The sequence below is a fragment of the Drosophila subobscura genome, chromosome E (assembly GCF_008121235.1).
Source record: "Drosophila subobscura isolate 14011-0131.10 chromosome E, UCBerk_Dsub_1.0, whole genome shotgun sequence".
NCBI lineage: Eukaryota > Metazoa > Arthropoda > Insecta > Diptera > Drosophilidae > Drosophila > Drosophila subobscura.
In genome coordinates this window covers 7,236,468-7,260,917 of record NC_048531.1, presented here as the reverse complement: position 1 = coordinate 7,260,917, position 24,450 = coordinate 7,236,468, and the positions used below count along the sequence as shown (strand labels likewise).

Genomic DNA, 24,450 nt, shown 5'->3' with positions numbered 1-24,450 from the left:
TCACGGCTGAGGCAAAGTGCAGTTGCAGAGCTTGCAAAAAGTGACAAACTCATTCCCATCTCTCGCTCTTACACTCTATATTCAGACTGTGTGTGTGTGTGTGTAAATATCTCTAACCCAAATCTTGAAAATGTACAAAGAGCGCTTTCATTGGAAAGCAAGTACGAGCCCAGCTGCCATGCCGCAGTCCTGGCCTCGTCCTTGTTTTGCCGCTGTCAACACAAATTAAGCTGCCATGTAAAGCTAAATGAAAGTTCTGCTCTGCTCTGCTCTGCTCCTGCTCTGCCCCCCTAGTTAACGTATTTAAATATGCTCTTTCACTTTCAATACCAAATGAGTGGCTGGCTGGCTGGCTGGCTGGCTGCCGTTTGGCAACGCGCAAGATTGCAGCATGCAGATGCAGATACCACTGCGAGTGTGTGTACATGCGGATGGATCCATAGATAGATACACTCGCACTCGCCCACCAAACTTTGCCATGTGGCATGTGTGGGTGTGTGGGTGTGTGTGTGTGTGGCTGTTAATAGAACCAAACTTTGGATGAGCAGCGGCAACCCAATTTGAGCTGCAACCTTCCCACTGTTGCCGTTGCCGTAGCCGTTCCCTGCTGCTGTTGCAAATTGCACAAGTTGCCAAAAATTGCTTCACATGTGCCACTTAAAGTTTTTGGTTTTGGCTCCCCGTTCCCCGTTCCCCTCCTCGTCACCGCCCCCGTCCTCGTATATGTACGGAGTTTACCAAGTTTCGAGCAGAGTTTCCCCCGCAGCATGCTGCCTGCTCCCTGCTCTTTTTTCTCCCTTTCTATGGTTACCTGTGCATTTAATAAATTTCTGCATATATTTTTGTTGCAGCTAGTTTACTGCGAAAGTGAGATGTTGCCAAAGTTTAAAGTGATGTTGGTAAACACACATAAAATTATGGGCAAGCAACAGACAGGGAGGAGCAGGCAGGCAGCAGGCATCAAGTTGGACAAGTTGCACACATAAATGCATGGATGGGAAGGGCTCAACTTTGATGCCATCGAACAGTTCATTTGGTGTTGTCAAACACGGCACAGTGTTGGCTACAAAAAGAGGCAGTCATCCACAAGAAAGACAAGGAAATGGTTTAATAAAGGAAGTGCATAGATGGCACATAGATGGGAGGGAGATATTGATGAATTCAAACACGGAACACACAGAGTTTTGGACACGGCTGAGTGGGCATGAACTCTCTTACTGGCGCCGTGACCCCCACCAAAATGCGGCCAATGGTGTGGGCCGTGGGAGAGGACGCACGAACGTCTGCGGTTTAGGCAAAACCCATTCAGGCATCCAAAACGGCCACGCCCACACACGCATGCTCACACGCACATGTGTGTGTGTGTGTGTGTGTCGGGCCTATGCTTTATGGCCTGACATTTGACATTTTTATTAGCTTTGCGGCCACGGCGTTTAATTACTTTGTGCCCTGCGAACAATGTCCGACATGGGAGCTGCCTGCCACTGCAGCGAAATGCAATTAAAATATGCATTTGAGTTGTGTTGCATGCCCCGAAGCTGCACACAAATTACACATTTTATGCATGGCCAGCTCATTAGGCGAGCCGCCCCATGAAGCACGAGCTGTACGGAGAGCTTGCTGCTAATTGGGGCATGGAGCGCATCCAGGTGCTGATCAAATCTCTATCTTATTGGCACTCTTTTCTGCATATCCTCGATTGTCACCCTCTGATCATTTGTTATGTGCAAAGTCCACTTGAGGAAAACTAGCGGGAGGTCGCCTGCCCTTCGTGCCACACTCACGGCCCCGGGGGCTTGACATCGTTATAGAGCAACTGAGTTGCCTCTCAGCAGCTGGTTATTAGTTTGCTGCGAGAGCAGCAAATGTGGCTGCCGCTGGGCACAATTGGTGGCCTGGCTCGTTGACAAGTCCTTAACCATGCCACTGAACCCCCCTCCATGCCCATACCCAACCCACAGCCGGCACCACTCGACGCGATGTCTTGTGGTGCTCGAAGTGTGCGCCTGTTCGAGTTGTGTTCAAGTTGAATCAAATGCATTTTGCTAATATTTTCGTGGCTTAAGTGCGGCGATTTGTTCCCCCCGTTTTGCCATTGGTCAAGGGCCTCTGGAATTAATTTTGATTTCTGCCCGCTGGGGTCAGAGGCTGCACCACACGGCTGTCAGCTTGTTTTACTGCTTGCATCCGGTCCGGGGGCAGACAAGTGGTTAGGGGGGATGGGTGGACAGGAAAGGAAAGGAAAAGGGTTCGCGCTGGCGACACTGCGCCGTCTGGTGGCATCTATTTGCACAACTTTTTCAGCTCATTTCCGCTGCAGTTGCAGACAGTCCACGACCAGCACCCACAAAAGTCACTACATCTCTCTCGCTCTCTCTAGCTCTCTCTCCCTCTGTCTGTCTCACTCTCACTCGCTTTGAAGCGAATGGCCAAAAATGATTTCTGCAACTGTCTGAAAAGTTTTGGCTGCTTCTTTTTCGGCATCGTGTTGGGGATGTTTTCTGATGACAACGTTTTGAGTTCATATTTTAACTAACGACTGTAGACACCATAGAAAGAGACAGACAAAGAGAGAGAGCGAGAGAGAGAAAGAGCGAGAACACATATGGAAAATTATAATTTAGTCAACAGTTTTTCCCCATCTTCTGTTGCTCTTCCCTCACTTCCCATTTGCAAGCATCTCACTCTCTCTCGCTCTCTCTCTGTGTGTTTTGTGTGAAAATTGAAGCGGAAAAATTAATGCTCGAGTGCATCTTGTGGAAAAGACAACACACACAGAGGAAGGAATGGCCAGCAGAAGGACCGACGAAGCCGTTGACAAGGCACCAGGATCAACAGAAGTCGGAAACGGCAAATGGTAATGACTCTGCCAAATGGAACTTGCCAAATGTTTTTCTTTTGCCGAGCTTTTGGAATGCATCTTCCGCAGCAGGAAATTCAAGCATCCAAATCTAGTTTAAAGTTGCTCTTTAATACGATTGAAATATGAAAATTCAATTGCTGCACGGCGATTTCCCCTGCAGAAGTTCAAAGTGTTTTCCCGTCCCCAGACATTGGTTAAACTATTTACCAAATTATTGAAAATTCCCCTGGGCCCACGCTTATCAAACAACAAATTAAAGACGGACTTTGAAGTTGCATTCGGCAGTGGGGTAATTCCCATTTGAAATTTTTGCGGCTCAACCACCCTTGGAAAATACATTTTGGAAGCGTTTATCTAGTGCTCAAGATCTATGGGAGTGGGAGTGGGGAGTGGGGGTGGTTGATGGGGGGGAGGATGGTAAACATTTAACATGCAATTTGGCGCAGCTGCTGCGAAAATTCCACCCGCAACTCCGCTTTAAAGCCTGCGACAAGGGCACAATAAATTGCCATTTAAATGAGGCACAAATGAAAGAGAAAGGAAAACGAATACAAAAATTCTTTCGCATATTTTATGAAAAGGAAACCCCGAATGAAATTGCCAAACCCCCGCCCGAATCCCGAATCCCGAACCCCACCTAATGAGTAGAAACAAAGCAATATTTTTTTTGCCAGCGCCAAATTCCGCATGAAAATTTGCCAAGAAGAAAAATTACGCATGGGGGGAAATGGAAAAATGCGTAAAATATTTCCCCTTACTAACGGGGGGGGGGGGGCGGGTGTATGTTGATCAAAAGCGAAAAGGAACAAATTAGCATGCATAAAACAAGGCCAAGAAGCGGTGGGCCATGCCCGAGTTCGTGTTCGAGTTCCAGTTCGAGTGTGTGTGTTTGTGTGTGTGTGTGTGCCGAGGCATAAAGCAATATTTATGCTCTCATGTATTGCCCGAAGGCGGAGAGAACAGCACTCCCCCCACTCCCTGCCGCCGCTTCCAAATTAAGCGTGGAATATGCGTGGAGATGGTTTTTATTAATGAAAGACGCAGGCAGGCAGGCAGGCAGGCAGGCAGCAGAGTGCCACTCCTTCGCCCGGAACTCTATCCGCAGCTGGAGTGGAGCACTTCCAAGCACTTGGGGTTTGCCGTTTGAGTGCGAGTAATCCATGGTTTGTAATAAGAATTCCGCAAATAATCATTACTTGTGAGCTGTGGGGGGAAGTACTTGTATTTCGCTCTCTCTCTTCACTCCTTCCCTGGCATCCATTATTCAGGCACATCCATCGAGGCAATCTTCGTTAGAGAACTGCGTTGGGTGGGGCTGCCCAGCTTTTTGGGGCAACTTTCCGCTGCATTTGTTTAAAGTACTTAAAATAAAATGCAAACTGAAATTGCAATGCATAGCAAATTCCTCGGCAACATCATCAAGTAGCGGGGGGCGACTACTGAGCCACTTTTTCCAAGTTGCAGTTAACATATGCAGAGCATGAGGCGCACGCCCTACTCCCACGCACTGTCAACAAGGACACGCCCACATAAAGTTAACGACAGGACGAAGCAGCAGAGGGAGAAAGAAGCAAAAGAAGCACCAAAGGGGACTCGGGGGAAAGCCAAAGCTAAAGCGAAATTCTGAGGCAAAATTGTTATTTAATTTGTGTGAGTGCTGAACATTTTTGCAGCTGCTGCTGCTGCTGCTGCTCCTGCTGCTGCTCCTGCTGCTGCTCCTGCAAGTTCTGCTGGAAAAGTTTCTGGCCAGCACACGCACCAAACTTGAACACAAGCATAAATTTTGGCCCACACACACACTCGCACAACCTCTCAGCAGTGTGTGTGTGTGTGTGTGTGTGGGGGGGGTAAGTAAGTGCACTTTGCATTGGGGGCGCCGCGAATCCTTTTGGCTTTCTTCAAAATTCATATGCACATTTATTTTATTCTTAGCTGCACTCCTGCCGCCCGCCTCAAGTAGTTGCATATGCAAGTAGGTGCCGCCGCTGCTGCCTCTTCTCCTTTGCTTATTTGTTGCATAATTTGAGCTCCCCTGCCTCATGCTTAAACGAAGCGTAAAGGCAACACAGGAATGCAGAGAGAGAGCGGCCTGGGCTGCCAAGGGTTCATTAGGAGTGCACACTGCAAAACAAAGCAGCAGAAAAAAACACACAAAAAAGAAAGGAAGAAGCGAAACTTTCATATGCATAATGAAAATATTCCCTGCCTCTCTCTCCCTCTCTCTCTCTCTCCCCCTCTCTCCCTCTCTCCCTTTGGTAACTAATCAAAAATGTCAACGAAGCAAATGATTGGCGCAGGGGGCTGGCAGCAGTCGGCTGCTCGTAATTTGTCCTTTGTCATCGCTTTCTGGCCCAAACCATTTGACTTGATAATTAAGTGGTGTGTCCTGGCCATGGCCAGGTAATCAGCGAGCTGCAATCCCTCGAGATCCTTCAGGTGGCAGCAATCCGTGTGCCGAGCTCTTCATGCACCGCATTATCCCGACATCCCCACTAGATACACAGATTACTTGCTACTTGCCGTACGTACACATATTTATTTTCAAATGTGATTTCTTTCCGCTCATTCTGCTGCTGCTTCTTTGGCTTTCTTTTCGCTCGAGCCACACAAAAGGAGCGGAAACTTTGCAGACTGCCTGCAGGAGTTGGCTGTTGCCGTTGGTCTCCCTGAATTTTGTTTAATTTCAGCAGCAAATACAAATAGTACACACAGACAGACAGCTCCTAACAACTCCAGTGGAGTTATCTATTGTGCGTCTGAGTCTGAACCTCCATCAGAGGTTCCTCCGCCTGGCTGCGACTCCTTTTCCCCGTCTGCCACTTGATAAATATGACTATTTCACGCTTCCTCCCACCCATACATACTGTCTCTCCCCCTCTCTGTGTTGCATATTTGCGTTTAGTGTTAGAGAAGCAACGCCTCGAATGGTGGGGCCACGCGATCCCAGCTCCTTTTTGGTATCTTGTTTATCCAGCACTCAATTTCGCAGTTTTAATGACAAACTGTCTTACCTTGAAATTGCATGCGGGAGAGGGACAGCATGTCCCCGTGTATCTGTGTATCTGTGTGTCTCTGTCCATGTGTACAGTTGACACCCCCCCCTGACTCGAACGACTTTGTTTGATTGCTTGCCTTGGCTTGGCTTCTCTTGGCTGGAGCTGTGGGGCCATGGAGCTGCTTCATGTTTGGATTGCACTCGAGGGTAAGCTTGTCCAGATCCCTCTGTACGCCCTGCCCCTGCCTGTCTTTGTCAGCTGACATTGCTCTCCTGGCCTCACCACTGGGAGTGGGCACTTGGCAAGTTTTATTGTCTCAATGTCCACTTGGCTTTTGCCCCAAGACAACTTAATGCGCTCGAAGATGAGGAGAGCGGAGAGGAGAATCAGCAGCAGCTGGAGCTGGAGCTGGAGCTGGAGCCGCAGCCAAAGGTGATGCCAAGTCAAAGCTAACGCATTTTCCTTAATTTCCGGCAGCATGATTTCCCAATTTTTGGCAAAAATATCGTGCAAAATAACGAACTGAAGGAGCCGAAGAACTGAAGGATGAAAGGATGAATGGATTGGGAAAGCAAGTGGAGCAAGCTGATTGGAATTGCCATTGCCTTTTGCGATGTCATCAATCATGCGTCGTTTTTCCACACGCCCAGGCAAAGATTTTCTGACAAGTGTCAATGCGACAAGAGAATGGTAGAGATAAGCCAGAGGGAGAGCGGGAAAATCACATGCAAAGTAAAATGTCGAACTTCTGACAGCAAGAAAATAAAACTTTTCATTTGTTTTTCCCTCTCTGCCACTACCCGGGGCACTGGCTTGTGTCCCTGTCCCTGTCCCCGCCGCTGCTGTCAAACTTTTAAATGTTTTAAACTGTTCGCTCAGGTGGCAGAGCCAGTCCAGCCAGTGGGAAGCAGGAGGACACATGGCAGCATCATTTCGTAGTAGTAGATCCCAGATATGACACCAGAATGCTCAAAAGACTGAGCCAAGACTTACCCTTCACGGAGACGGTGACGCTCTGCAGCACCTCCAGCTTCTTCTTGTTGGCCAGCGGCTGGCCCACGCACTTGTAGACGCCCGCATCCTGGTACATCACGTCCTTGAGCGAGAACTGCCCCGTCGGCTGGCTGCTCCCGTAGCCGAGGCCGCGCAGCCGTGCCGAAATGGGATCCAAATGCGACCAGCAGCCCAGCGAGCCTGAAACGAAGGAGCGGGAGCACATGAAAGTCACTCCGTAATTTAATTAATTGACTCCTCCGGGGAGGCAGTGGCACGCAGGCTCTAATTTCTTTAATTGATGCGTTCCCTGACCTAGACCACGGTCAGACCCAACGCCCCAACGCCCCGCCATTTGTACATTTTCGCTTCTGGCCAAAAAGTGGGCAAAGTAAATTGCACGCATAATTAATTTTCTATTGCGCTAATTAATGGAGCGGCCGCGGAGAGAGCATCGATGGGGGGGAGGGGCGGCCGAAAGGGAAAATGTAAAATGTAATTACAAGCCAGACACATTTGTCATTGGCCATTTGCCTTTGATGTTTCACCGAGTCTGCCTACCGAGTCGAAGGAATCGAAGGACTTACCTTGCGGACACTGCAGGGTGACGGCGCCTCCCAGCTGCACCTCCAGCTGACCTTTGGGGTTGTGCGAAGCAGCTGCCACGGATACATCCTGATCGTCTGGCTCCGAAGTCACATCCACCGAGTCATCTGCCACGGAAAAAAGGAACAAGAAATCACAATTTAAAAGTGTTGCCAACATTCAAGCTCTCAGGCTCTCAGGCTCTCAGGCTGTCGGGAAATTGTCAAATGTGACGATATTTCAATGACAGAATCCACGGGAAGCAGGGGGGACAGCGGAAACAAATTGCCGCGGCGCAGGGCACACCTGAGTCACCGCGCAATGAGTTGTCACTTCCGCTGGGAGTGTTGGGAAAGTGAAAATCGGAAAATCGCTGCTCTGCCAGCTGGAAAATTGGCCCAGTCGGAGAGTTGCAGTCGCCTCGGCCGCCAAATTCATAAATATATATATTTTATGAGGCCAGCCCCAGCCCCAGCCCCAAGCCCAGGCCCATTCCCGTAACGATGCTTCATTCTAATTTCAGTGAAAGCGCAGAATTTATGCCACACACACAAGGGCGAGTCCTGTGTGCACCAGGAGTGTGGCTTTAAATTCCCGTTCGCCCTTTGTGTCGCTTACTTTATGGGCGCTGTTCATATTACGATATAAATAACAATTTGCCCCGACGTGTGCCCAAAAGTGTGAGTATGAGGCTGGCGGGCAGCCGCTGCTTTGTCTGGGGCCGGATATCATAACAATAAGTTGCCAAGTGCCAGTGCCTGGCAGCTCCTGTGAGGCAGCAAGCAACATGAATGGTGTGGTGTGGTGCGGTGCGGTGTGGCAATGCCGATGACAAGGAGACCCGTAAGCCCCACAAAGTGTTCCACACTTTTTCATGGCATCGGCGCCTCAGCATCTCGTCTCCAATCGGACCTCGGGGCGACCATCAAATTAGCAGACCCAAAAGTGAGCCACACAATTAACAAAAACTACTAATTACCAAGGGCCCACAACCTTTGATCGAAGTGTGGGTGAACCAAGTGGCGCGGTGGTGGCGGAAACCCTTAAAGTTCCACAACCCAACTGAGATTTCCAGCCGAGTTGGGGGGTTGAGGCTGAGGCTGAGGCTGAGGCTGTCGGCAACAATTAATTGTAAGCTCATTTCGCTTTGAGACCCCTCGTCGCATGTCAATCAGCTGCCTCTGGAAGCCCAGGACAACGCAGGACCAGGACCAGGACGCGACCATCCCCTAGGCCAGCAGTCCACCCCTGGGCGAGCATTTTATTGCTGACAATAGCGCAAGATTCTCCCCTCAAACGATGGGCGTGTTACTTAGTCAAAATCACGTAGTTATCAAATTTTTTATTTCCCCCCCACGAACACAAAGGAAGACAAAGGCGGCGACAGGAGGAGGTGTGGGGTGGGTGGCACGAGTGGGTGTCGCTGTCGCTTTGACAGACATAAGAGCTCTCCCTTCGAAATGTCTAATGAGCCCAGAGAGAGCTCAAATTCAAGCGGAGATTTGTCAACTGAGGCCACGCGATAAGGATGTGGAGAGTATCGTTTCCCTCGCCATAGAGAAGGAAGTTTATCATTTGATAAATGCACACAAAAGACAGGAATCAAACTATGAGTGGACTCAGGCTTAACGATGCCCCAAAGCGAGAGAAAAAAACAGAAAGGAAAAGGAAAAGGAAAAGCAAAAGGAGTGTCTGTCCCCAAAACAAACTCATTCAATATTTTGCCGAAAGTTTTCCTTTCATCCACACACACTCTGACACACACACTCGTAATTTCCAACACTTGTTTCACGCATATTTTACTCAATGGCCATTCATGAAGGTTCTTCTCCACCCCGGACAATGGCGAAGGAAAAACAAATAACGCCAAAAGCAAACAAATGTGGCTCAAGTACCGCCCATATGGCGACACACACACAAAACACATTCCAAAGACACTCTGTATCGAAGCGAGGAGAAAGTGATTCCTGGGAGAGGTTGGAGGATAAGGAGGAGGAGGCATATAAATCTCGACCCATGTGAACAACAAATACGAGTGCGAGTGCGAGTCTGTGAGTCTGTGAGTCTGCGGGGGCAAACAAGAAGAATCAATATGCCACAGAGCGGAGGCGCACACTCAGACAAGAGGAGGTTGGAGAGGTTGCTCGATTCTTGCCACCAATCATTAATCATAAAGCATCATCATCAGCCATGCCAAGGGGAGGACACAGGAGGAAGGGTGGATTGTGGCTAAGTATTTGCCTGCCATAAACAGGACAGTCCCCAGTCCATGAGAGAGCGAACCCCACTCATCCACAATGTGTCCTCGAATATGTGTGAATATGAATATGAGTGTGTGAGTGTGTGAGTGTGAGTATGAGTGTTACCCAAAACAGCTACGCGCATTTGCCCTTTCGCTATGGTTGAACGGATCATTGAGGGTTTTGCGTGAGGAACTCCATCAGATTCGTGTGTTGCAGGTACACCCTGGCGCTGCTCTCATCCATTCATTTTCCACACCAATTTTAAGGCGAAACCAGCTTCATTTTTGCCACTTATTTTGCAGCAGAGGAAACCTACTCATGAATGTGCATCATCATCTATCTGCGGCAACAATCCTCTTAACTTATAAGCTCCATAAACAGACAGCGGGAGTAGAAGGGAGCAGCGGCAACGGCAGGGAGTTGCATTTGATTGCGTTTGTGTCTTGGTTATAAATTTTAATTTTTTCCCCCCACCGCTACTCCTCCTGCCACGATGCGCTCTGTGCAGTGGCGTCCTTACCTTGGAGCATTTTCCTAGAGGCAGTGGCATGAGACGATTAATTTTCCATGAGTTGAAATTGAAGATGATTGCAGTGGATGCGAAGACAAGAGCGGATCGGGCAGTGGGAGCGCTGCATGGGACTGATTGGAAGACCAGAAGCTGGGCGGAACGGGCTGGAAGGAAATGCAAATGAGCGGGGAGAAGACGACTCGAAACCCTATCCACTAAAGATAAGTCCTTGACAAATGCTTATGCATGCTTATCCAAGTCCAAAACTCCACAAAAACTTGTGGCCATAAGCAGTGCCGAGACATTTGTCCGCAATGACTTTTTAATACGGGCATTTGTTTGGGGCCCCGAAATGAGATTCTCGCGTTTCATTTGAGCCAACAACAAATAAAATTTTATCGAAAGTCCCTCTCTCAGAGCCCGAAAACATAATCGCCCAGCGATAAAAACAAAGGCAGAGCAAACAGAAAAACTAATAATCGTGCGCCCCGATAAACACTGGAATTCGAGACTCGGACCAGGGACCAGGGAGCAGGGACCAGGGTGATGGTGGAGGAGGGGGGAGGCGGAGCACAAGGGATAAGCAGGAAAAGGGGATGCGTGGCTCATATCGTTGTCGTTGTCGTTGTCGCAGCAGCAGCAGCAGCAGCGGAATAAACAATAAAGTTAAACCGCGATAACCGGCACGACAAAGGATAATGTATAATACGAGCCAGGACATTTCCGATTAGCCAAAGGAATGCCACAGTCTGTGTGCGGACGCTCTGGGGCCCTTTGCGAATGCTTACGATAGCGTGTAAAATTAAATTTTATTGTAATTCTTCTGCTCCTGCTGCTGCTGCTTCGGCGGACAAATGTCCTTGGCCATTTGGGGGGACTCCTTACAGCTTCACGCTGTTTCTTTAAATTGTTTTGTTTCTGTTTGCTCTTTTTGCTTGGGGGAAAGTGGAAGTGGAATTCACTTTCCCAGCAGTTGTCGCAGAATGCAATTTCCACGTGCATTTTCCCACTCAACACTCAACAATATTTTGATTTCATACGTCAATGAGGCAGCTACAGCCACTTGAAGGCCATTAATAAAGTTCTTACCGCTTGAACCATATGCAGCGTTGCCGGCAAATCGATACCCAAGCCACTCTCCCCCCCCTGGCAAGGCCACAAAACTTTCACTAATTGCACTTTGTTTTGAGGCTAGCAGGAGGAGGAGATGGAGGGGATGAAGGAGTGGCTCACTCAGCATTAATTAGCCTCAATGTTAACTTCAACTCATTAATGAGGCAGGCAAACAAAACTTCGGTGGAGGGCACAGACTGAGGCTCAGGCTCAGGCTCTTACTTTGACTTATGGCAGTTGGACCAGGTGTGCCGGCCAAGTCAGCAGCAGCAGTCCCTGGCTCGAGTGCCCATGTTGACGTACGTGTCAAATTAGCGACGTTTTAACAAGCTCTGTGCGTCCGGCAGCCTTCAGACGGGCAGCCAAATCAATCACGTGGAAGTGGCCGAAGCGCAGAAAAGTTCGAGCCACCGCCTCGAATTGCCTACTTTTGTGGCACGTCATGTCGTACAGGCTCCCCTCTGGCCCACCATTCGGCAACCGCTTGGTGTCCTGCAGCCTTTGGTTTGGCATCGCTGATTGCTTTTTCATTGCATTTTGTCAGCGTTGTCCTCCGGTTTTTGTCGACGGCAAAGTTTTTCTTTTCGCCCGCTACCTGTTTTCGCCTCCATTTTCCAGCTCAATGGCTGAAGCTTTTCCGGGTGCCTGATTGGCAGCGGGAGGGAGGTGGGAGGTGGGAGCTGGCTCGGCAGGACGAACATATCGTCAGCAATTAAGCCAGCATTCAAACTTCTGTCTGGGATTTTGGTGGCGCTTACCCCCCCTACACCTACTTCTCCTCCTTCCACCCACTTGAATGAGATTTATCAGTTTTTTATCTCTGCCCCGCTCTATATCTCGCTCTGTGTGGAGTTGATGCAGGAAAAACCCCAGTGTAAGAGGTAGAAAAGCGCCTTAAATTCTTTGCAATTTTCTTCAAAAATATTTTTCTTCTCGCAGCCATTTATCATGGGTTGGGGCAGCTGTTTTATAGTTTATGACAGGCAAGTCGTCTCTCTCTCTCTCTCTGCCATCCCCTTAATATATCTTATAGATATTCCCTTCACACACACATACGAGAGCAGGACGACCGGTGTCGTAAATGGGGTTTATATGCCGACTGTTGCCAGTTGGATTTGCCATTTCGGCAGTTCCTCCGCCAGTCCTCAGTCTGCCTGCTCCTTCGGCGCTCTCGACTTCGATAAAACGTTTTACAAATTGATTTATGTGCTTAACATGTTGCCAGCTCAGCTCCCAGTCTCTCCCCCCTAAAATCCTGCGCATCCCACAATTAGATTTCGGTGGAAAATCCACTGGAAAAGTTGTTCCTTCGTCGTGAAAGGGGATGGCAACGCCGCTGCCGCTGCCATCAATCATCGATAATGTCGATATGGCCGACCGGCGCTCTCCGTCACTTCTTGGCCTCCTTGGGCTCCCTTTTTGTTTTTTGTTCTTTTACTTTTTTTTGTTGTATTAATAAAGCATTTGTTTTCCCCATAATGAGCAGCGACAGGCGGCTGTCAGAAGTGCCACAAAAAAAAAGAAGTGGAAATAAGTAAACGAAAAGATCCCTCCCCAGGGAGGCGGCTGGGGAGGCTGGGCTCAAAAATAAAAAGTAGAACTGGCAGCAGCACTTTGTCAAGTTGTTATTACCAATATTTTATTCCATTTTTTGGCGTTTGTCTAGTTGGGATTTCGCCGCCTGCATTCCGATTGATTGATGAGCTCGGCCTTCGGGGCGACTGGAAGATTGGACTCCCAGTCCCAGGGGCGATTGAAGTTAGTTCTGATGGCAGTTCTCGGCCCGATTGCATTTGCCGTCTAATGAGGCTGCAAATGAGTTTCCCTCCAGCCGAAAATTGATTCGATTTGCACTGCTTTTAGGCATATTTTCGAAACAAAGTCGCGCCTGTCAGCAGGGCAAATCCAATAAAAATATTTACAAGCATTAACACGCGTTGGGCGCGTAAAATTTCCCTCTCCCAAGAAACGGGAAAATATTGACACCAAAATGGCGCGTAAGCATAAATAGAGTAAGAGCAGGACTGAGGCACAGACAGGGGGTTGTCGACACAAGGCAACGGCACGGGCACCCACTCAATGCCAATGCCAATGCCAATGAAATTTGCCACATTTTGCATATGGCTCTGAGGGTGGCGCCACAAGCAGTGCCACAACATCCCCGAATCGACGAAAATCGAACAAAAAAACCAAAACGCCATGTGCGAATGCCGTAAAATGTTTTTTCTGTTGTGGTCTGGGGTGTGAGAAAAACTAATGGGAAAAATATTATCACGCGCCATTTTTAAGGCAATTTCACGCATTCGCGAATCTAATTTATACTTATGCTCCCCACCCACAAGAGGAGCAAGGACCAAGGACTAAGGACTACTCACATCGCACGCTGAGGTAATAGCCAATCGAGGAGTACTGAAAGTTCAGATGACGCGATGTGCACTTGTACCAGCCGGAATGCTCCCGCCGTATCGATGTGAAGTTGAGGAAGCCATCGCCGGTCTGCGGCACCTGCAAAAATATCAGAGAATCAGAAAATCGGTAAATGTCGTACAGGGGGAATGGGGGGGATGGGGGAGTGAGAGTTTTGGCTCGTTATGCGTAAACAATTTTTGGTAATTAAGGCAAGGCAAATAGTTTTGCCCAAGTTTAGTCAAGGTAAGCGGCGACAACTGCACCCAAAATCCATTTAAAACTTTCTCCTTTGCCGCTGACAAAAATCAACACACAAAAGGCCGAAGCCTACATATGTATGTATGTGTGTGTGTATGTTCCAAGTTTTGGGGAGAATTTTTAGCGGCCTTCTAGCCAAACTTACCGGCGTGTCACCGTCATCCTTCTGCCAGCGCGGCGTGCTTGGGGGATTCGAGTCGACGTCGCACTTGAGGCTAACTTCGATGCCCTCGCGGAGCGGATAGCCAAAGCCAGGTGTGCGCGAGATGGCAAATGACGGCGTATCTGCAATATACAGAGGATACGTAGAGGGTATAGTAGATGGCTTAGAGCATGGAGATGGCAGGTGCTTATTTTAGTTTAACTTTGACTTTGGCTCAAGATTTTCGGCTGATTCTACTGAGACTCTGTGGCAACATCAACAGAATAGTTTTTTAATTAAAAAATTGCACTGCCAGGATGGAGAGAAACTTTTATAATTAAACTAAATGCAAATGTCTGGTCTCCTCCTGAGTGGAGACACACCACAAGGCAGAAAGAATGCAAACAGGAAGGATGGCCACCCACCCACCAGCCATTCGCAAGAGTCGATGCTGAGGCTGAGGCTGAGCGAATAATTACAGCAGATAGTGTAGAATGTTTGCTATAAGTTAATTACAACTGGCCTCATTAGAGTGCTTCTCCATTCAGCAGGCTTCTACTCGATTTTGTAGTCACAAATTAGAGTCCCGAAATGCCAATCTAAAATCCATTCGAGGCATGTCAAAAAGCCATCGACAAGGCCCCTTTCCATCTATTCTGCAGCTATTTTCCCATATGGATTGTGTTTCGATTCATTGCATATGCATGGGCATAAATCAAATGTTTTTTAATTAGAATCTGCCATTTGTGTAGTGCAGAGACAGCCAGACTGGACGGCTGTCCGGGTGCCCGGGTGCCTGGCCGCCTGGCTGCCTGGCTGCCAAAAATAAAACGAGTATGTGCCTCGCATTGATTTCAATCTTTTCAATTTTTCGGCGCATCAGTCGCCTTTGTGGGCTTTTGTAACTAATACAATTTGATTAGGTTTCCTCCCCGAGAGCAGGTCAGTAAATGGGCAGGACATGGCCATGGACAGCAGGGGGCAAAGGACAAATGAAATTTGTTTGTCGGTTGTTTGCCAAACTATTCAATAGAGATTCAGTTCAGCTCGTTTCGGTTCGTGTCTGTGTCTGTTTTTGTGGCAGTGGCAGTGGCAGTGGCAGTGTCTGTGACATGCAGACAGCCATCAGTCGTCAGACATCATACATATGTATGAATGGCCCTTTTTGGGGGGCAGCATCCTCAGCATGTATCCTCTTTGTGTGGTTAACCAAGGGGAAACAGAGGCGGGCAGAAGTGTGTCTGATGGCTCAAAATATACGCAAAAAAAGAGAGCCAAAAATTGCTCAACTTCCAGGCCCTTGATGTGCCTTTTGGGCAGATTGTTTTCAAACAAATTTCAATCTCATCTTATGAATCAATTTGATTGAAAACGAAAGCTGGCCACCTATCCATAAGGCTGAACAAAGCCCCAACACCAAATGGAAGCTACATTTGAATGGAAACCCCAAATATTTCCTTGGCCTTTGCCAGATTACATTTTTGGGGCACATTCCTGTGCTGTACCACAAACTGGGCCTACACATACATAGATTTTGTTTTGTTCTTGTCTGTCATCTGTCTGCATAAAAATGCAAAAAAAACGCAAATTAAACGCAACAAAAATTACAGTTACAGATACAAATGAATGCAAATTCAGATACAGAGCAGCAGTCCTCCTCCTCCGCCGACTGGTGGCAGGCAAAATGCTTTCATGTGTGTGCATTTTAATTTATACGACGGCAGCGGCAGCGGCAACGGCAACGGCAACAGCAAAAGCAATGCCCCAAACCCCTCGCATAATAAAAGGGAGAAACTGAATGAATCGGGGCAACTTGTTTCTTCTTTTGTTGTTAAATGTTGTGGTCGTGGCAGAGGGGATCCTTTTGCTGTTGTTATTGCGGTTTTTACAATTTTCATGCCTGGATAAAGCCCGCAAACACACACAGAAACACACACAGCCACATACAGACAGAGCTGGGAGCGCATACACGTCATAGTCCCTGGCGAATCCCTTACGGCTTTTCTACTTTTTCCAATCATTTTGCTGGGCATCAGCCCCAACCACTCCCCGCATACCTTGGCATTTGTCATGGCATTATGTGGCTTGTCGGGCATTAATAAAGCAAATAACTGTGGCACTTTGTTCTATGGGCACGGCCAAACCGATCGTCGGCCGTCCGTACCTGGTCTGCACTGGATTGGGACGTGGCTGCGGCTTTGTTACTGCCAATTAGTGTGAGTCCTTCTAATTGTCGCCTCACCTCGACAGCGTCATCGTCATCGTCATCCTCATCCTCAATCCCGGTTACCGGCCATTGGTTTCCCTTTTTCTAGTTGCGGTGGCAGCTGCTGCATTTCCGTTTTATTGTGGTTTTTTTTTAGTTTCGAGTGGAGGGGAGGGGATTACAACTGGTTGGGATTCAGCTTTGATTCGATTTCATATGCGATTGGCACATAGCTCTGCTGAATGGTTCAGAACATTGATTGATGGCTTATTGAGGGGGACAGCTGGAAGAGCCTCGAAGAGGGAAAAACACACGTGAAACGAAGCAAAGTTTTGATCGTCCAAAGAGTGGAGTATTCAATGTACGTATGTACATAGCTCTGATTTTGTATTGTGAGATGTCTAGAAGGATTTCAATGAACCACTTGCCATTTTAGACGTAAATATATAAATGATGTCCTCCCGCTTCGAAGTGCATTCATTCTTTGTCGATTTCTCAGTTGTTTTTCTGTAGCTTTTCTGCTACATTTTCTAATATAGTGGCCATATAATAATGACATCACTTTGTGGATTCTTTTGCAATCCTCTCACATTGGGACGTGCATTTATAGCAATGTCCTTCATCCCACTCCATCGTGTGAGCCTTTCACTGTTTTCTCACCGTTTTCCGTTTTCCGCTGCACTTTCAATTAATATAATTTCACCTTTGCTTTCTTTCTCTCCTTTGTACTCCTCGCTGCAGCTGCATAATATTTTGCTGCCCCATCCGGCATGGTGACCCCTAAGGGGTGGGCTGCCCCCCTCTCGTGTTGGCCTGGTAGGTGGCTGCTGGCTGCTGGCTGCTGGCGTGTGTTAACTTTAGCAATTTAACTTTTTAATCAACATTTGCTTTTCGGTTTTTACTTTTGTTTATTTACATCAGCAGCAGTCCACTCTCGTTCTCATTTATGTTCACGTTCTCTTTACTGTTCCCTTTCTCCTGATTCTGCATCAGCTTCGGCTTCTGCATCTGCTAATTAAACAAGGTGAGATATTCACTTTGTTTGACTTTTATTCAGAACTTTTCTCCTACCCAAAACATAAATATGCTCACTGAACAAATGACTGACTGACTGACTTGTTGGACATTTTTTAGTCAAAGTTAAATGTGATTTAATTATGAAACATTTAATAGAGTTACTGCGACTCTTAATCAAAGTGAAAGAGAGGCCTTGCTCTTTATGGGCCAAAGAAAAGGAAGATGCAGTGGGTCCCGACTCTCATTATGAAATAAAAATGTACATACAAAACTTCATGATCGAACATGCTTTATACACATGCTTTATTTTACACTGGCGTGTGTTCGTTCCAGTTGCGCGAACATGTTCGAAGCAGGCTCGATCTGTGTTCTATCTAATGCTGGACTAATCCAACTTCTGGTATGAGACAAGACGGCTTGCTTCGAACATTAATTGATTTTCGGATTACCCCCAAAAATAGCAGATAAATTATTCCATATAAACTATATAGCCTGCATTGCTCCTATCTATTAGTTATTATTAATTTTTATTTTTATAACTTACATTGCACGTCCAGCAGCAGAGAGGCGTTCTGGCGTATCTTCAGGGTGGGATGCTCCATCACGCACAAAATTCGGGCGTTGTGATGCGCTCGATAAACGGCCGCCAGACGGGCCTCGCTCTTGGCCCCGCTGTTGATTTTGTAGCCATTCTTGTCCTGCTAAGAGTCGTCGGGTGAAAGAGGGAGAGAGAGAGAGAGAGAGAGAGAGAGTGGGGGAGAGTGATTAAAATTCCATTTCAATTTAAGGCTAAGCACCAAACCCAAGGTGGCTGTGTTGTCTTTTGTGGTGTGGCGATATCTGGCGAGGTGTGTGGGTGGTGATGGTGAGAGCCAATTAGTCAGCCCTGTTATCAGGCAGCGACATCATTAATTTAAATTAAAGTGCCCTCCACCACCCCCTGCCCGCTGCCACAGAGTATTTATGGGGGAATTTTGTTGGCAAAGTTTTCAATCAATCATCAGATCATTCGAGTGTGGTCCGTTGCGGTGCGATGCGGTGCGGTGCGGTGTGGGAGTATGACCAGCTAAACACGCAAATTTGTGGCATTTAGGGTCTAAACGACAAACACACACCGCACCCGCACCCGCACAGAGACACACTTCGATGTGTCTGACAGGTGGGGTGGTGGGGCGGGGACACTGCTTGACCAAAATGTCTGCTTTTCATTATGCTCGAGTGGCAGACAAACAAATTTTGGCCCCCAAACCGCAGTCCGTTAATCCAGCAGTGCAGAAGCAAGTCCAAGCCAAGCCAAGCCAAGTCCTGGCCAGCCCAAAGCAACCGCCCGGAAGATCCATTATTTGAGCCAAGAGCCGCTGTTATCCACACTCTGTGTTTGTCTCGGTGTGTGCGTGTGTTTATGTGTGTGTTTACCAGCCGTCTGCTGTGCGGCTGACATGACCCATGGCCAGCCTAAGCACTTGTACGGCCGACAGTTGCCACTCAATTTGCGTAATCGACTGGGATGCCGGGATGCCAGTTGCCTTACCTTCTCGTTCTTGATCTCCTCCAGCTCAAGCACTTCGGCGGACACCTTCTGGGCATGCCGATCCACGCCCGGACTGAGGAGCACCTCCCAGGTGAGTGTGGGCCGTGGATTGCCGCCCTCGCTGATGCAGGCCAAGTTCAGCTCAGAGTTCTCCTTGACGGGCACAAAGATATTGCCAGCGTCGAGGCGACGCGAGTCGATGAGCAGATAAGGCGGCTTGGGGCGATCTGAAAATGCACAGATGAAGAGATGATGGGGTTAAGGGGGATTGCGAGTGTCAACTTCTTCCCCAGCACAACTGTGGGCACTTTTCCCAGCTCATTTGATGGCCTTTTTTGCTTTTTTTAATGTTTGTCTAAGCTTTTATGGCCCTCCAAGTGGCTGCCATGATGCTCAGCTCTGTTGGTACTTACCCAGAACCACCAGCTTGACGGGTCGAGCATTCTCCGTGTAGCGTCGCGTATTCTCCGCCTCGCACTGCCACTTGCCATCGTCCTCCAGCATGACATTGGTGATGGTTAGCGCCCCATTAGCCTCCTTGATGAAGCGGTAGTCGGTGACTCGGCTGGTGCGGTCCATGGCATGGACGACCTGCAGTTGGATGAGAATAAGATGGGGAAATAAGTTTTACTTTTTCCCTCTCCTTGCTGTTGCTTTGCGGCATAAAAACTAATGTCACTGGCGGAATTATGCAGAACGCCTTTTGTGAAACTTTTAATGCAGCGCATTAAATGCTCATAAATTTGATGTTAAATGCAACATTCCCCATCTCCCTCCCTCCCTTTCTCCCTGTCTGCTAGCTGTCTCTTTCATGTTGGGGCCGGGCCTGAGCAAAACAATTGCTTTTAATATTTTCATATCCATTTATTTGCACTCGGGCATCGTTGGCTTTTTATTACATTTCCTTTTTCGTTTCGTTTCGCTGCGAAACAAACAAACAAACATCACACACGGACAGCCATACACAATAATGACAATTAAATGAGGCCCACACCATACATTCCCCCTCCCCTTCCCCCTGGTGGTTTTATCCACTGATAATGTGGCAACAATGAACTGGTGGCTTAAAAACTGCAACCAATAGTCGCAATGCCTGGCCCCCCGTCTCCCCGCCCGTTCGGAGAGCTTAATGCAAGCGGAAATTTATGACCGCATTCAAATGCTTCTCAAAACCCAGCAACAAAAGGCAATTTTATATAAATAAATTTATGGGGAAAGCGAAGCTGCACGTGCTTAATGCGTTTAAGTGCCAATTAAATGTCTGGCAAAAAGTGTGAGAGGCAAAACATAATTTTAATTCCATTTTGTAGGTGAAATGATTAACTTTTGGCTTTGGATGAAGGCATAGGGCAAGGAGATGGGATACAAAAGCTATTCGAAGAGGTGGATCAATGGAAATGCTGCTATCCGAGACTCCATTGGCCATTGAATGTCGGTTGCCAAAACAAAAACACAATCCGTTGAATAGGAACAGGAAGGCTCAGGATCAGGGGAGCGGGGGATTCCGGGGATATAGAAATTCTATTGAAATATGCAAACAAACAAAAGTGCATGCAGATTCGTATTTGTTTGCTGTACTTCCGCTTCCGTTGCGTTTTTTTTTGGGGCAGTTCTGTTTCGGTTTGCGCCTCCAGTTTTATGATTTTTCCATGGACACTTTCCCCCAAATGCAGTGCAAATATTTATGCGTATATGAATTTCAGCTCCCTCCGCCCCCGGCCCGACCCCCGTGGATATCCTACGCGGCAACGTTGTGTGCAACTTCCGTTGAGCATTTGCCGCAGTCGCCGCGGCGGCTATTTGCTGGAAATTTATTAACCAGCGACTGGCAACTGGCAACTGGCTGGGCAGCTGGAAATGCTGGGAAAACAGGCGACTGGCGACTGGCGACTGACTGGCCAAATGGCAACTGGATTTTGTGTGTGGCTGCTGGGGCAGTGCAGCGGGGCATTCAGTTGGAAATTTATGAGGTCGATGCCGGCAGGTCCCGAATGTCGCTGTCGATCCGACAGAGCGCAGATTCAAACCAGGCTCAGGGCTCAGGCTCGGCCTAGGCCTAGGCCCTTGCCACCTGTCTGCGTGTCTGTCTGCCTGTGGTGTGTGTGTGTGTGTGTGTGTGTGTGGGTGTGTGTGTGTGTGGGGGGGTTTTATTTCTGGCTTGGCAACATGGCCTCGGGAACAAAAGCGTTAAATGAGCGTGGCAAATCCTTGTTTACAGCGCCAAGCGCTTGCCGCCGGATTACACGCTCGATTGTCCCTGGTCCATTGTGCCCCATGCATTGGCCAAAAAGGACGAACTGTATGGGCACGGGTACTGGCTCCATGTGATTATGAATGCTGCCTCCGCCTGCCTTTTGTTTTTTGGCGCTGTATCTGGTGGTATCTGTGTGATGTCAGCTGCCTTGATTCGCATAAATTGTTGCATATTCGAGCACGCGAACACGCATAAATTTGCATAATTTGTGGGAATCAGCAAGGGGCAGGCAGCAAGGTGTAGCTCTCTCTCTCTCCCTCCCTCTCTCTCGATTGTGCTTTTTTTTGGTAATATTCTAATTGCATTTTCTGTTTGGTTCAACTTTTGGCTATTTTCCGATTTACATTTAATTTTTGGGCCACCAAACACAGCTTTTGCATGCGCTTCAATATTTGTGGGAATTTTCTGTTTTTGTCTGAACAAAAATGCAAATTATGCATGGGCCGGGGTGGGGTGGAGTGGGGTTCTCTTTTGTGGCTTTAAATTAAATTTAAAGGTATAAATTTTGGCTATACGGAGTGAGGATTATTCTCTCTTAATTAGCTGGCTGCTTTCGGCATTCGTTTTTCCATCAAATGAAGAGAGGGAGAGAGAAGAGAAGAGCATCCCTTTCTCTCCGCCTTTCGGTCTGTCTCTCTCTGTGTTTGCTTCTGTCAGGAGAAATAGCTACTTATATGTTTCACTTGCTCGGAATTGCAAAAATCTTGTCAGCAAACATTGCTCACTTCCCCTGCCCCTGCTCCGCACACCCCCCATCCTCATGCCACATGCCTTGCACTCCTTGCAGCTCCTGTGGGTGATGGCTGCCCCCAAAGCTACTAACTTGAAATTGCTTTCGCCAAATATATTAGCCTCTTGATAATTTTCAACAATAAATTCCTTGCCACACACCCAAACACACAGCGAGGGGGGGCATGCTGCATGCTCTCGGGAACTCTCTAATGCATTGTGCAACGCTCCAGAAAGTACAACAAAAGTCGCTCATGTTGCAAGCTGTCAGTGCAACACTTGTCGCATGTCATTGCCGCAGTTGCACTTGCAGCAGAGAGCAGCAGAAAGCAGCGTAGAGCCATAGCACGCAGGAGTCTTGTCTGTGTCTGTGTCTGTGTGTGGGAGCATCAGACAAAAGTCAATGGAGAAGGAGGCTGGGCGGTGGGCCTGGTCCTAGTCCTGTTTCTGCAGAGAGAGCGACAGCTGGGGATAATGTCCTTGGGCCACGGGATCCGTAGCGGAAAGAGCAATGCTCTTACCCTCCGAGAAATCTTCATTAGCACAAAGAGAAGAGTGAGAGAGAGAGAGTCCTGCCGTGTATGTTGCTTCCAAACAGAGCAGATAAGCAGGGCATTCGCCTGGCGGTGTGTAAGGGGATCTACTTCCCCCATTCCCCCATTCCCCCATTCCGCCTTTCCCTTTTGGCTTTTGTCTGCACATACGCCCCATCCCGGCCACGGCCCTGCTTGCTGCATCATTGTTGTAATTGCCACAGCCTCGTGGCTCGTGTCTCTGCTGCTGCTGCTGCTGCTGCTGCTCTTACACATGGCTGGCTTTTGTTTTAACACAACTAATACAATTGCACCGCTGGGAAATGCTTGCCGCGATGGCGGCCAGAGGTGGCTGCTGCTCTCGCTGCAATGGCGTTGATTTTATTTGCCATCGCAGCGTCCGTCCGAGCAGCGCGGAGATCAACCGCTCCCCTGCTCCACGGCTCCACGGCTCCACCGCTCGACAATGTACGTAACTCAATAAACTTGTCAAAGGTACAAAGTAGGCAACTTGCCGCCTTCTTCCGCCCCTAAGTGGTGCCGCACTGTGGCTTTTCTTCATTTGGCAGCGGCAACCCGAGACGCCGAGTGATTAATTTGCGGACTTGATGTGATTTACTTGAAGCTGCAGCTGCAGCTGCAGCTCCACTCCCGGGAGATGGAGAAGGGAGAGGCAGAGAGCCAGCTGTCTATTAATGTTGCATCTTAAGTTTGCTCCTAATTGACTAATGGAGGCTTAGTGCGGCTTTTGACAGGCCAGGGCGCTGTGCTCTGTGATGCAATTTATGGTAACCAAGAGTCAGGGGCAGGGCATGGGGCGGTGGGCGGTGGGCAGGGGAGGAAGCCCTGTCTGCGAGACACAGGCGCACAGTTTGTTGAACTTAAACCTGAGCCACGAGCCATAAATCTGTTTGCCAGCGCCACAAAGTATGCAACACGGCAGCAACCATAAAACCGCCATATCAGTTGGCTCTTTGCCTCCGTGCCATGCCAGCCGCATGCTCCTTGAGGACAGGGGTGGGGGTGTGGGTGGGGTTAAAGTTTATGTCTGGCAGTTGTCGCCAGGCGGGAGAAATATCGCACAATAAAGCCAACAAACTGCAGCAAAAACAAAAGCCCGGCAAGTGGCAACCCAGGATGGAGTCCTTGGAGTCCTTGGAAGATTTGACAGCCCGCAATCGATGCAGCAATTGCATCATTTTCGGCGAGCGAGTGCAAGTTGTTAGCGATCAAATAAAATCCGCAGCCAGAGATGCCAGAGAATGCAATCAGACGGGACAGAGTCACAGTCTTTCGCATCCTGTTGCAAGCTGCTGACAGGCAATTTAGTGCCAGCAAACGGAATCTAATATAGAATGCAAATGCAACCGCAACGAGTAGACAAACAACAGCAGCTTCCATTCCATTCCATTCCACTCCACACCAACCCACTCTCCCACTCTCTTCCTTCTCCCATCTCCATTTGTAGCTGCAACAATGCTGGCATGCGTTGGCCCTCACGAGTGCGGCAACACACACATCTTTTGCCCTCTCTCTCTCTGCTGCTGCTGGGGCAGGTGTAACCTACAAGTGGGAGAGGGCACGTGCAGAAAGTGTTGCAACTACGAGTATTATTTGCCCATCAACAACTTGGCCAGCCAACTTGTTGTATTTACAGGAAAACAGCTGCAAGAACAACAGACACAGACACACAGATAGAGAGAGAAACACTCCCACAGCAACAGGAAAAACTACATAAATACATACATACCATGTACATATGTATACATACTATGTACGAGTGGTTTTTTGTTCTCTTTTTCTGCTTTTTTGTTTTGTTAAAAGTTGTACAAATGTTAGCCTGTTAGTCCTCCCCTTGGGGTGTAATCAACGCACTTTGAGTGCGAGTTGGCAGCCCTGTTGTAGCGTTATAATTGCATGACGCTCGAAGGTAGACTACGATTTTTGCCTACTCAATAAGTTGTCCCATAAGAAGCCTCCAACTGCAGCTGCACCGCCTTCAAAGTCGCTGCATCATAATGAGAAACGGCAGACGGGAGACTGAAAGACTTAACTCCTGCACGAACG

General features: G+C 48.3%; 1 protein-coding gene across 3 annotated transcripts in view; it reads right to left on the bottom strand.

Moving 5' to 3' along the window:
• The window catches only part of LOC117892477, a 135,274-nt gene that overhangs the window by 5,618 nt on the left and 105,206 nt on the right, over positions 1 to 24,450 (bottom strand). For 2 of the 3 annotated variants that reach the window (XM_034798730.1, XM_034798729.1), the window contains exons 4-10: positions 19,281 to 19,458; positions 18,868 to 19,094; positions 17,881 to 18,037; positions 14,117 to 14,256; positions 13,680 to 13,809; positions 7,440 to 7,565; positions 6,853 to 7,053 (exon numbers count right to left, since the gene is read on the bottom strand). In XM_034798730.1, coding sequence (XP_034654621.1) covers positions 6,853 to 7,053; positions 7,440 to 7,565; positions 13,680 to 13,809; positions 14,117 to 14,256; positions 17,881 to 18,037; positions 18,868 to 19,094; positions 19,281 to 19,458 — 1,159 coding nt within the window. The remainder of the gene's footprint in view (positions 1 to 6,852; positions 7,054 to 7,439; positions 7,566 to 13,679; positions 13,810 to 14,116; positions 14,257 to 17,880; positions 18,038 to 18,867; positions 19,095 to 19,280; positions 19,459 to 24,450) is intronic. The other variant, XM_034798731.1, reaches the window with a different exon arrangement.